Source organism: Leptodactylus fuscus, chromosome 1 (genome assembly GCF_031893055.1).
Source record: "Leptodactylus fuscus isolate aLepFus1 chromosome 1, aLepFus1.hap2, whole genome shotgun sequence".
In the NCBI taxonomy this organism is placed as follows: domain Eukaryota; kingdom Metazoa; phylum Chordata; class Amphibia; order Anura; family Leptodactylidae; genus Leptodactylus; species Leptodactylus fuscus.
The window spans coordinates 20,149,651-20,163,576 of NC_134265.1; the positions used below are offsets into that span (position 1 = coordinate 20,149,651).

The 13,926-nt window shown below is 45.5% G+C and overlaps 1 protein-coding gene across 1 annotated transcript in view; it reads left to right on the top strand.

Moving 5' to 3' along the window:
• Window positions 1-13,926, top strand: part of ADAMTS12 (ADAM metallopeptidase with thrombospondin type 1 motif 12) — a 343,281-nt gene that overhangs the window by 11,627 nt on the left and 317,728 nt on the right. The window contains exon 2 of the mRNA XM_075268182.1: window positions 304-662. Coding sequence (XP_075124283.1) covers window positions 304-662 — 359 coding nt within the window. The remainder of the gene's footprint in view (window positions 1-303; window positions 663-13,926) is intronic.

A 13,926-nucleotide genomic window follows, 5' to 3' on the forward strand; every position in this document is an offset into this window, starting at 1 on the left:
CATAATCTGCAACAGGAAAATAAAAGCTGTGCTGTGATTGGTTGCTACAGCCATATTGGTCAAGATGTATTGAACCTGATACAAATGAAAGTGGAGTTGTTACTCATGACAACTAATCAGGTCACTGCTTTCATTTTCCAAAAGGCCTCTGACAAATGAGAGCTGGAGTCTGATTGGTTGCCATGTTTCCCCTTTCCTTGGCACCAATTTTGACAAATCTGTGTATAAAATGGAGGCCGACGATCATAGTCTTTGTGTTATTGTTATCAGATATTAAGTTCTGTCATCTTCTGGCGTTTTCAGATCCTCCCATCAGTAACTTACCTCCAGCGTACGAAGTGGTAGATCCCGTCAAGGTGGACGAGTACGGAAACTTCTTATCCTATACCTTAAGTCATCATGAACACCTTAAGCGACGAAAGCGAGACACGGGTCCTGAGCGGGTGCACTACAGGATCCAGCAGGGCACTAAAGACTTGTATTTTAACTTGACCGTAAATGAAGGATTTCTGTCCGATAACTATATTCTCGAAAGACGAAATGGAAACCAAAGTGGACTACGGATTACGCCGCCATCGGGACTGTCCTGTTACCTCACAGGCACGGTACAACAACCCCAGGCCGGGACTGGTTACGCAGCGATAAGCACTTGCAATGGACTGGTAAGAAAAAACTTCCGTCCCATCCATTGATATTATCTGAAGGGCGTTTCTACCAAAAATGTCAAAAAGTTTCTACCAAGTTGTCAAAATTCTGCTATTAGTGGGAAAAGTAGGTAAAAAACCAATATGGCCGCCATTAAAGAGGTTGCGTAGGACTCAATAAGATGACTGCCTTTTTCTTCTCAGGAAGGGACATCGTGTTTTTTGGTCACACATTTCCATCCCATGTGCCTCAGAATGGCCACGTGGCCAACGGGTATGATGCCACTTCCTGAGGAGAACAAAGCAGCCATGTTTTTGAAGTCCTACGCAACTTCTTTTAAAGCTTTTACATGGAGGCCTTCTTATGTACCCTTGTCATACTACTTACGTATGTGGCCAACCTTTAGGGTTCCTTCATACTAGGTACAATGAAGAGGAATTTGTATGAATGGACCCTTAAAGGTATCCACCATCCTTACTTGCTTTCTTTGTTCAGGTCCATTGGACACATGGAGTTTGACAGACCCCATTGACTATAAAGGGATCCATTGGGTGTTCGTTCGTTGGGTGTTCCAATGGGCGAGGGAGTCTCCGAATGGATGTGATATTGTTGCAACATGATGATATGGCAGTGATGTTTTCTATGGGATGGTCAGGCTGTATATTTTTAAGAAGTTAAAGACTTCTATGTAGGTTGTAAATGGTCATGCTTGGGCCACGTTCACATGAGGTGCTTCATTCATGATCATTATCATTCAAGGATAGTGGAGTTATTGCTTAATATTATTGTTGAGATAGTGAAAAAGGCAGAAGAGCTGGTAGAAGTAATTGAAAATTGGTTAGTATTATCTACAATAGGAATTGTATGGCAGTATTATTGACTCTTTAAATGGCCACTAAGTTTTAATATATCATGTGATTCTGGACCAAAATGCAGTGCACTTTATTCACAAATGTTTCTGTTTTCTGCTTGAAAACCCTTTGTAAAATCCCTGCCACTAGGGGTCTCCCTTATAGCTAACTTGCTGTTCGCTCCCTGTTACTAGGTCAAGTCCGTCTTTAGAAACCAACAGACTCAAAAGGGGACCGAAGAAGTGGAAGGGAAGCAAAGCTTTGTACTTTATGCTTCTCTGTATAGTTGAGTCTAAAATGGAGTGGTTTAAATAGGGTTTGTCATGGATCCAGTAGATGGTGCTGCTTTGTCTCCAAGAGTGTTAGATGTGGTAGGCTTTGGATGAGGGAGCATTCTGGGGTCTTCTTACAAGTCCGGGGTGCAGAGAGAGCTCTTCCTCATTCCTCCTGATGTATACTCCCTATATTAATAGGGAAAGTATACGACTGGCAGGGGGCCTCTGAGTGTGTCAGGGCCCTGGGAAACTGCCGGCAGCCGGGCATCTTGAATCATTACAGCGCTGCCGACCCCGAGGTTACCGATCCAGCCCCTGCCACTATCAGTGCTCATTTTCCCAAAACAAATGCATTGATTATCAGGGCCCCTGAAAATCCCGATCAGGCCCCTGGCCAATGCATCTGCACTGGGGAAATGAGGACTGATAGTCAAGGCTCGGGGCCCACTGGAGGATTCACCGGTTCCCCGGTGGGCCAGTCCGACCCTGCACATGACCCTTTGTTTTGCTATTTGATGGTTACTCCTGGAAGAATTAGATGTACGAAAACCAGTAGTAGTAGTAATGGATAGGAGAGCTGGCAGGCTGCTCTGTATTATACATACCCCCTGCCTCAGAGAGAAATGTGAAATGTGCTGCAGCCATAATGGGGCTATTAGTAGCAGAACATCTGATCGGACACCACGTAGGAGCTGGTAACTAGTTGTACGGCAGTCTGCGTAAATCTGCTCTATAAAGTCTATTAGAAAGTTGTCAAGCTTTTCATTTATACGCAGACTTTATTTTAGGAAAATCCCTTTAAATTGAGACAAAGAGTTTCCATCTCTTTCTATTCCTGTCTATGTGTCAGAATTGCGGAGACGCTCCAATTTTCTGTTTGACTTACAAAATGTAGAGGAGCAGCTGTCGCTTTTTTCCCGGCATAGGAATGAATAACCCAATATAAAGCCGCCGGGAGCCGTCTGCTGACAGTGAATGCCGCCACGTTACCAGCTGCCGGTTTTGGCCGCTGGTTTTACACAATACGCTGCTCCGCTTGCTTGGCATTTTTAGCATTACTTTGAAGAACTCTATCTTCGTGGAAGAAAGGGAGCAGCCATGCAGACGGGCCGGGCGATGTGTTGTTGTTTCCTGCTATTCTCATATAAGCAGATGCATTGTGTGTATTCACTGCCAGGATATTAGATTCCCCATTACACAGGTGTATTGTTTCTGTCTGGGAAGCGCATTCAGTCCTCCGAGCGGATGGCTGCAGAACAAGGCAAAGCAAAAATTGCTGAATTTCGAGAAAAATGGAATAAATATATTAAAGTAGTAGTCTCACCATAAATAATACCTTTAATGTGAGTCCGCCTCCTCAAACCCTTTCAGGAAACCGCTGGAATTTTAGAAGTAAGCTTCTTTTTTCTGCGAGAGGAAAAAGGAACCCGTTGAATTCAATGGGAGGTGGTTTTTTGAGCCGGATTTTGACGCGGATTCCGCGTCAAAATCCTGACCAAAAAACCCCGTCTGAACCCGGCATTAGTTCTTTCACTCACAGTTACTGCCCCATTAGTTCCTGCATACAGTATAATGCCTCCTTAGTGCTCACAAACAGTGACGTAACTACCGCCATAGCAGCAGAGGCAGCTGCCACAGGGCCCAGGACATTAGGGGCCTGGTGACAGCCGCTACCGCTGCTATCATTATACTCGGGGGTCTTTTTGGACCCCCGAGTATGATGATCGGCGGCCCGGGAGAGGTAAGAAACATAAAAAACACTGTTACTTACCTCTCCACGATTCGGGAAGGATTTGGCCTAGTCGTCTGATGTCATTGGGGGATAATACTATGGGAATAATACTGTGTGGAGGATAATACTGTGTGCAGGGGCCACTATGGGGGATAATACTGTGTGCAGGGGCCACTATGGGGCATAATAGAGCGCGCAGGAATGCGTAGGAGGGGGTCGGTGTCGGTCGGGGTGGTGGCATGCCAAAAGTTCGCCACGGGGCCCCACCATTCCTAGTCACGCCACTGCTCACAAACACACTATATTGCAGTATTATTTGGGCTGCGTTGTAGCATTATGTGTACGGGAGTATTATCTAGGTATTGTATGGCGGTAGTTATCACACTAAATGGTTATTAAAAAATTCCGACCTGCCAATATTTGACAGACATTGTCTTGGAGAATAGAATGTGAGTAGAGGTCGTGCCCCTATTCCTGAACCCACAGCTTGTTTTGGAGTGTTACTTGCCTTTGTGCTCATCACGCCTCTTTTTTTTTTGTGATATGACCAACACATAACATGTCTAAGTCACATATGAAACAGCCGAGATGTGGGAACTTTTTACTTTACTTTTTACTTACTTTTTACCCCTTTTTGTGGGATCCTCTCGGGGGTCCGGAGATTTGGCAGCCATAAGATAATAGGGGGTAGGAGCTCCAGGCGTCAGGTTTGGCGGTGGCGGCGGCAGCGGTGGACACTCATAATGATCTCTCAGTACAGATGATGGCTGACTCCGAGCAGTACAACATTATTACAGAACATTCTCTGAATTACTTAGAAACAGTCATCAGTGCGACCTTTTATATTGTCATCAGAGCGCGGTGCGGTATATGACACCTATAATAACATATATTATAGACGGGGGGGAGTCGGCGAGATGAAGTGCGGATGACATCTGGGAAGGATCGATTGTTTGTCTCACAAGGTGATTACGTGGCTATTGTTTGTGAAAGGCAAAATGAATCAGCATGAAGCCGAGACGTACTTATTATATCACGGCCCACAAATTGGGAGGATGCACTTAAAGGAGACCCGCTGAAAGGGAAAATAAAGTTGTGCGCACTTCATTTGGAAAAACTGAATATTAATATCTTACTTCTATGCTTGAAGTTAAAGGCCCAAAGCCTAAGGCACATGTCTACTTTTGGGAATCTCGTTATCATGGAGATATCTACTTTTGCCTGATCACCAGAGTAAGATATGATACCTCCCTAGTCTTCAAGCTCAGTGAAGGGACAGATAGACAACCAAAACGCCACCACCCCTTCCCCATGAACTATTATTATAATCAGGAGTCTTTTCCAACCCCGAGTATAATAATCGGAGCCCCAGGGGAGGTGAGGACACATAATAAACATTGTTACTCACCTCTCTGGGATCCAAAGTTAATCCTAGAAGGCTTCGGGCCTGTATGATAATGTCCCAGATGTCACATGGTCTGGGATATTACCATATAGGCCCAAAGCCTGTGCTGGCAGTAACAGGTTATTACTACTAGCACAGGTTTTGGGCCTATATGGTAATATTCCAGACCATGTGACGTCTGACACATTACCGTACAGGCCCAAAGCCTACCAGGAGTAACATAGGATCCCGGAGAGGTGAGTAACAGTGTTTATTATGTTCCCTCACCTCCCCTGGGGCTCCGATTATTATACTCGGGGTCTGAAAAGACCCCCAGGTATAATAATAGCGGCAGTGGGATCGCGGCCCGGGCCTACTCACTGCTGGCCTCCGCCGCCTATACTATAAGGGGAAGCGGGGGCGGCAGTGAGCAGGCCCGGGGAGGTTGGGGATACTCCAGCATGTAGCGGCCTATTATAAAGCAAAAAAAAAAGTTATTTTACTTACCGGCTGCTGCCGCCTCCTCTTCACCCGGCAGTAAGACGCCTACGTCTCAGCGTAGGAGGCGTGATGATGCCGCCTACGCTGATACGTAGATGTCTGGACCAGCGTAGGAGAAGGCCGCTCGGGTTGCTTTAAGTTAGTTTAGGGATCAAAAGACACATGCCGGCTGCGGGCCTGAGCTTACGGGGCCATGTCACCTGGCATGTGATGGAGCAGTGGGGGGGGGGGGGGGGGGTCTGGAGTGCAAGCGAGCAGAGGCCCGCTGCTGACTGTGGGTGGCTGCTGGAGAAGCGCTGCTGCCGATAGGTGAGTGGTGAAGCAGCGCTGTCTCCAGGGCCACCCTAAGATGTTTTGGGGCAGTCCTGGAGACAGTGCTGCTTCACCACTCACCTATCGGCAGCAGCGCTGGTTCAGCGGCCGCCCACAGGTGTCTTGCCACTTGACTCGAGTATAAAACTGCGCTGAAAAACTTGGCTTATACTCGAGTATATACAGTATATTAGTCACTAGTGGTTGAAAAACCTAAAAGTTTTGGGTTTAACTTTAGTAAATTTGGTTTTGTCTTAACCGGTTCGCTCATCTCTAGTGGTAAGTCTCGGACAGGGGACGTGCAAGTGTCTTGGTTCTCAACAAACAGATGGATGAGTCCACCACATGGAAGTAGACCCCCCATGTCCCAGCAGATCTTGTGCAAGGGAACCTGCTGAAGACTACCAATGTAAGACGCCTACCTTACCTGTCTCAGCATTTGCAAATTGCTGCAAAGTTGTCCAATTCCGGTTGTGGTTTCAGTGTCCACGTTACACACACATGCACATCAGAGCCAAGCATGCATGTGTACAACGGAGTCAGGAGGAAGAATATCCATGTCTACATGTTGGTGGCTCCATCGCTCATTGTCCGTCACTTGAGATAAAATAAAGGAAACCCTCCGCAGAGACTCTTGGCCTTTGCAGGGGCCGCTTGGATTTTTCCAGCAATTAATCTACATTTGACAGAAAGTAGAATCCGCTTAAACCGTAGCTGACATGTACACAGCGAGCGCGAGAAGACATCAATGAGCGGACTTCAGGCTAGACCAAGGAGTAGGTCAAGACGTCGCTCCGAGCGAAAAAAAACTGCTTGGACTATCAAGTCATTTCAAAGCAATTCACAAAGGAGAATGAAGGTGTTACAGAATGTCTGGAGGAAATATTCCCTTCACACCTCATCGTATCGTAGATCGCAGTAACTATGTAATTTTACTGTCAAGTCTCCGCTTTCTATAACCAGAGAGGAAAAAATAATCATAATTGTATAAAAAACAGCAATAAGCGAAGTAACGGAAAGGTAACAAAACTCATTAAAACTGAAAATGACAACATGGAATTAATGTTACGCCGAGCGGGCGGGCAGGGGAGGGGAACGTCACCTTCCCTCTGCTTGTAGTACGGTAGATCAGCACAGGCACAGCGGGTCACAGCTTGCTAGTTTTTAATATAACACAAGGTAATGTATGTTATTAGAAATACAAAAAAGTTTCAACGGAAAATTTGTGTGTGCAAAACACGTAAGGCAGTGACGGAAGTGATTGCCTTCGTGCTAGGAAAATAGAGTCATCGCGGCCCACGCTTTATCCACTTCTAAGGATCTGAGCTGCAATACCAGGAATGACCCATGGACAGGGGTGGCGCAATTGTGGTAAAAAAGGAGCCATTATTTTATATACAGTCCTATGAAAAAGTTTGGGCACCCCTATTAATCTTAATCATTTTTAGTTCTAAATATTTTGGTGTTTGCAACAGCCATTTCAGTTTGATATATCTAATAACTGATGGACACAGTAATATTTCAGGATTGAAATGAGGTTTATTGTACTAACAGAAAATGCGCAATATGCATTAAACCAAAATTTGACCGGTGCAAAAGTATGGGCACCCTTATCATTTTATTGATTTGAATACTCCTAACTACTTTTTACTGACTTACTGAAGCACAAAATTGGTTTTGTAACCTCAGTGAGCTTTGAACTTCATAGCCAGATGTATCCAATCATAAGAAAAGGTATTTAAGGTGGCCAATTGCAAGTTGTTCTACTATTTGAATCTCCTCTGAAGAGTGGCATCATGGGCTACTCAAAACAACTCTCAAATGATCTGAAAACAAAGATTGTTCAACATAGTTGTTCAGGGGAAGGATACAAAAAGCTGTCTCAGAGATTTAACCTGTCAGTTTCCACTGTGAGGAACATAGTAAGGAAATGGAAGACCACAGGGACAGTTCTTGTTAAGCCCAGAAGTGGCAGGCCAAGAAAAATATCAGAAAGGCAGAGAAGAAGAATGGTGAGAACAGTCAAGGACAATCCACAGACCACCTCCAAAGAGCTGCAGCATCATCTTGCTGCAGATGGTGTCACTGTGCATCGGTCAACTATACAGCGCACTTTGCACAAATAGAAGCTGTATGGGAGAGTGATGAGAAAGAAGCCGTTTCTGCATGTACGCCACAAATAGAGTTGCCTGAGGTATGAAAAAGCACATTTGGACAAGGCAGCTTCATTTTGGAAACAAAAATTGAGTTGTTTGGTTATAAAAAAAAGGCGTTATGCATGACGTCCAAAAAGAAACAGCATTCCAAGAAAAACACATGCTGCCCACTGTAAAATTTGGTGGAGGTTCCATCATGCTTTGGGGCTGTGTGGCCAATGCCGGCACCGGGAATCTTGTTAAAGTTGAGAGTCGCATGGATTCCACTCAGTATCAGCAGATTCTTGAGAATAATGTTCAAGAATCAGTGACGAAGTTGAAGTTACGCCGGGGATGGATATTTCAGCAAGACAATGATCCAAAACACCGCTCCAAATCCTCAGGCATTCATGCAGAGGAACAATTACAATGTTCTGGAATGGCCATCCCAGTCCCCAGACCTGAATATCATTGAACATCTGTGGGATGATTTGAAGCGGGCTGTCCATGCTCGGCGACCATCAAACTTAACTGAACTTGAATTGTTTGTCCAAAATACCTTTATCCAGGATCCAGGAACTGATTAAAAGCTACAGGAAGCGACTAGAGGCTGTTATCTTTGCAAAAGGAGGATGTACTAAATATTAATGTCACTTTTCTGTTGAGGTGCCCATACTTTTGCACCGGTCAAATTTTGGTTTAATGTATATTGCGCATTTTCTGTTAGTACAATAAACCTCATTTCAATCCTGAAATATTACTGTGTCCATCAGTTATTAGATATATCAAACTGAAATGGCTGTTGCAAATACCAAAATATTTAGAACTAAAAATGATTAAGATTAATAGGGGTGCCCAAACTTTTTCATAGGACTGTATTTCACAACCCCTCTGCCGCCCGTTTCACTTTGGCCCAGAGGTATAATAAGAGTCTTGTGGGCCTGAGTGCAAATTATTGTCTCGCCAGACCCCAGGGAAGGCGAATAAAAATAACAAACATTTATACTCACCTGGCCTCAACTTTCTGGAGCATCATGGCTCCGGCTGTTTTCAGCATCTTTGGCCATCTTCTTGATGTCCCTGCTGAGGCCTCTGATTGGTCCTCAGTGGCCATGTGGGGGCACGCTGATGTCATTACGCCGCTGTGCTCCATGTGACCACAGGCCTCAGTCGCATGATGCAAGAGCGCCGAAAAGGACGCTGTACCCAGGAGAAGTGAGTTTATCTATTTATTATTTTAAGTCACCTCCCCTGGGCTAGTATCTATTGAAAATGGACTCGGCTGGGGGCCCTTTTCATTTACAATATGTATAGTGGTTGGGGTACCAGGCTTTCCCCGACCTCTGTCATAGTGTTACGAGGTCCCGGTCATCTCCAGTTAGCTGTGGGCCCCATACTTCGCCGGGCCCGGTCTCACTCCCTGCCACCACGATCATTATGCTTTGGCCCAATCTCAAGAGCACTGTCTAAGTAACCTGCCCAAAGTTCACCCTCTAACCTCCGTACAGGGACCCCAAGCGTTCTGCAAGGAGACTGCTAGATTGCTACCCTGGAGAGACACCATTGGCGAAGCCCCAGGGTCAGGCATGATACTTGTCATGCCCATGTCATTACGCCACTGTGCTCCATGTGACCACTGGGGCCTAATCACATGATGCAAGAGCGCCGAAGAGGACGCTGAGTCCAGGAGAGGTGAGTTTATCTGACCCCACTCAGGGCCAGAAAAACAAGTCTGCATTGGAGTGAATAGGGCTCAGCTGCAATACCACACACAACTTATGGTCAGGTGGGGCACTGTTTTAAAGGAGAGGCCTGAAGAAAAAGTATATAACAATTTATTACTGCCATTTTAAAGGTGTCATGGGTATAGTGGGCCCCACAAGATCTCTGCTAGTCCACCCCTGTACCCATGATACTGAGTATATCCAATATGATAGGGAACATGAAGCTATATATAAGCATTAGACTTATATAACACAGGCAGGGTCAGGGGTGATGTGAGATAAGGAGGGACATGGCGCACCTTCACGCTCTGCTGCTTTTTAGTTTTATGTTGCTTCCTTTGAGAGAAGTGAAGGGTCCGAGGTCCCCGAGGACATTGTGGTTTCTCCTCTCTGATTGCTATAGACATTTGCACACCTACACTCCACTAGGTACCAGACAGAGCAACTCGCTGCATCGGATGATTCTGGAGGAGACGTGTCCTGTAATCCCGGGCCCGCAGTCATATTCTGGCCCCCACCCCGGAGACGCACGCTAGACATGACAGCAGAAACGTTACCGCTTTATATTTAACCCAAATCGCTCTTCTGATACTTCCAAGTCCTGAGATTTTGCTGTCCGTTACCCAAGTGCTACTGGAAAATGTTACAAAAATGCAGAAGGATGGAATCCATGAGAATCCCCCTCCAAAAGGAGAAAGGTTCCTATAAACCCTCCAAACCAAGCCAATGCAGAGAAGATGGCCTCTCCTTATCAAAGTTTAAGGATATCCCGTCTTACTCCTGAATCATACCTAACCTGAGCAAGGGTTACAAGGGGCACCGCTCCGTAGACCTCCAGGAGGGACTTCCATAAGAGAACCCCCAAAATGCACAAACGTAGATAAACACAACTGGGCCTAAGAGTTATCAAAAAAATTCCCCCGATATTTGTAAGCCGACAAACTATGAAACAAAGACCCTATTCACACAACCACACTGATTTTCAGTTGTGCTTTTCATTGCCGAGTCAGAACTAATGTTCTTTTTTGACAGTCGGATCCTTGAAATGGAGTTGTGTTTCCGATCAGTCAAAAAGTAGAGCATGCCCAAACCTTGGTCGTGCGAATAACACATCAACAGAACGTGGTTGTAAAACGATATATGTCCACCAAATTCAACCATGGACACTGCTTCTAGCACCACTTGTACAGTAACTATCCTATATGTCAGTGTTCGACCCTTTACAGGCCTTGCACAATGACTAAGATGTAAGATAAACCAGACAATAGTCTGCAGAAATCTGTTTCGGGGTGTTTGCTCCTCATCAGCGCAGAGTAGATCATTTGTAAGATTGATAGGTGCTGCTTCTAGTCCCATGTGTTGTAAAATAGCTGTCCTATAGGTCAACATTCGACCCTATAACAGGCCTTGAGTAGGATGTAAGCCAAACCAGAGTCTCCTCTGCAGGCAGCTGTTTCGGAGTGTTTGCTTCTCATCAGCGCAGAGTAGATCACTTGTAAGATTGATAGGTGCTGCTTCTAGTGCCATGTGCTGTAAAATAGCTGTCCCATAGGTCAACATTCGACCCTTTAACAGGCCTTGAGTAGGATGTAAGCCAAACTAGAGTCTCCTCTGCAGGCAGCTGTTTCGGGGTGTTTGCTTCTCATCAGCACAGAGTAGATCATTTGTAAGATTGATGGGTGATGCTTCTAGTGCCATATGTTGTAAAATAGCTGTCCCATAGGTCAACATTCGACCCTTTAGTAGGCCTTGAGTAGGATGTAAGCCAAACCAGAGTCTCCTCTGCAGGCAGCTGTTTCGGGGTGCTTGCTCCTCATCAGCGCAGAGTAGATCACTTGTAAGATTGATCGGTGCTGCTTCTAGTGCAATGTGTCATAAAATAGCTGTCCTATAGGTCAACATTCGACCCTATAACAGGCCTTACAACAAAGCCAAACCAGAGTCTCCTCTGCAGGCAGCTGTTTTGGGGTGTTTGCTTCTCATCAGTGCAGAATGGATCACTAGTTAGATGGGTGAGAAGTCTTTGATCCTGATCTAAGGGGGAGGGGGGGATTGTGTCTTCTTAAGACTTTAGGACATTCTCCTCAAGAAGAAAAAGGACCCCCATATGTAATTGTAAATGAGTATTTATGTACAGATTTAGGATGGTCCTCAGAATTTCCTCCATGGGTCTCAGCCTGTCTACTACGTTACATTCGGAGGAAGCTCACAGATTCTTTTTGATTTCGGCCCAAAATTTTCCTTAAAATCACACAGGGATTTTTTTTTTTGGCTGGTTTCATGCCATTGGTTTAATAAGTTCCAATATTCCAAAAATTTTTCCAAGTATTTCCAGAACATGTGTTACACATATTTTTACTTGTTGCCAATAAGCAGATCCCTATGGGGGTAGATGGGAAATGGTATTTGCATTTTACGGCCTCTTTTCGCCTACATTAGAAAGGAAGTTCATGCTCAGAACAACATGGAAATGTTCTCGTAGAGCATCGGAGTCAAGCAGCTGCGCGATCTACTAATGGTAGGGAGCAAAAGTTCACAAAGGTTCAATAACTTATCCGAGACCGTATTCTCCGAAGCAATCAAACTAGAGATGGCTGGAGAAGTGAGAAAAAAATATGGCGGAAATTTAAAGGGATCATACAAGAAAGTCTTCGCTATAGGGGCAGCATAGTGGCTCAGTGGTCCCGGGCTCAAATATCTGCATGGAAGTTATATGCTCCTTTTCACCTCTTGTCCCCACTGGTGTCCCCATGTTTTCCAGTTTGCAGGAAGCATCTACAAGTCCGTACAGGAAGTCTCTGTACTTCAGCCTCAGCCAATCGCTGCAAAGCAGGAAATGATGTAAGGAATGGGGCGTCACTATGGCAATTTCCATTGTACAACTGCCCGACAGGCAAGGAAATACATGTACAGTACAGTCGGCTTTTATCTCTGTTTGCCCCTGTATACCCCTTCTCTCTTTGCACTAGTATATCTGCCTCAGTGTGTACGGTACAGACGGCTTTTATCTCTGTTTGCCCCTGTATACCCCTTCTCTCTTAGCACTAGTATATCTGCCTCAGTGTGTACGGTACAGACGGCTTTTATCTCTGTTTGCCCCTGTATAACCCTTCTCTCTCAGCACTGGTATATCTGCCTCAGAGTATACGGTACAGACAGCTTTTATCTCTGTTTGCCCCTGTATACCCCTTCTCTCTCAGCACTGGTATATCTGCCTCAGTGTGTACGGTACAGACGGCTTTTATCTCTGTTTGCCCCTGTATACCCCTTCTCTCTCACCACTGGTATATCTGCCTCAGTGTGTATGGTACAGATGGCTTTTATCTCTGTTTGCCCCTGTATGCCCCTTCTCTCTCAGCACTAGTATATCTGCCTCAGTGTGTACGGTACAGATGGCTTTTATCTCTGTTTGCCCCTGTATACCCCTTCTCTCTCTTAGCACTAGTATATCTGCCTCAGTGTGTACGGTACAGACGGCTTTTATCTCTGTTTGCCCCTGTATACCCCTGCTCTCTCAGTACTAGTATATCTGCCTCAGTGTGTACGGTACAGATGGCTTTTATCTCTGTTTGCCCCTGTATACCCCTTCTCTCTCACCACTGGTATATCTGCCTCAGTGTGTATGGTACAGATGGCTTTTATCTCTGTTTGCCCCTGTATGCCCCTTCTCTCTCAGCACTAGTATATCTGCCTCAGTGTGTACGGTACAGATGGCTTTTATCTCTGTTTGCCCCTGTATACCCCTTCTCTCTCTTAGCACTAGTATATCTGCCTCAGTGTGTACGGTACAGACGGCTTTTATCTCTGTTTGCCCCTGTATACCCCTGCTCTCTCAGTACTAGTATATCTGCCTCAGTGTGTACGGTACAGATGGCTTTTATCTCTGTTTGCCCCTGTATACCCCTTCTCTCTCAGCACTAGTATATCTGCCTCAGTGTGTACGGTACAGATGGCTTTTATCTCTGTTTGCCCCTGTATACCCCTTCTCTCTCTTAGCACTAGTATATCTGCCTCAGTGTGTACGGTACAGACGGCTTTTATCTCTGTTTGCCCCTGTATACCCCTGCTCTCTCAGTACTAGTATATCTGCCTCAGTGTGTACGGTACAGATGGCTTTTATCTCTGTTTGCCCCTGTATACCCCTTCTCTCTCACCACTGGTATATCTGCCTCAGTGTGTATGGTACAGATGGCTTTTATCTCTGTTTGCCCCTGTATGCCCCTTCTCTCTCAGCACTAGTATATCTGCCTCAGTGTGTACGGTACAGATGGCTTTTATCTCTGTTTGCCCCTGTATGCCCCTTCTCTCTCACCACTGGTATATCTGCCTCAGTGTGTATGGTACAGATGGCTTTTATCTCTGTTTGC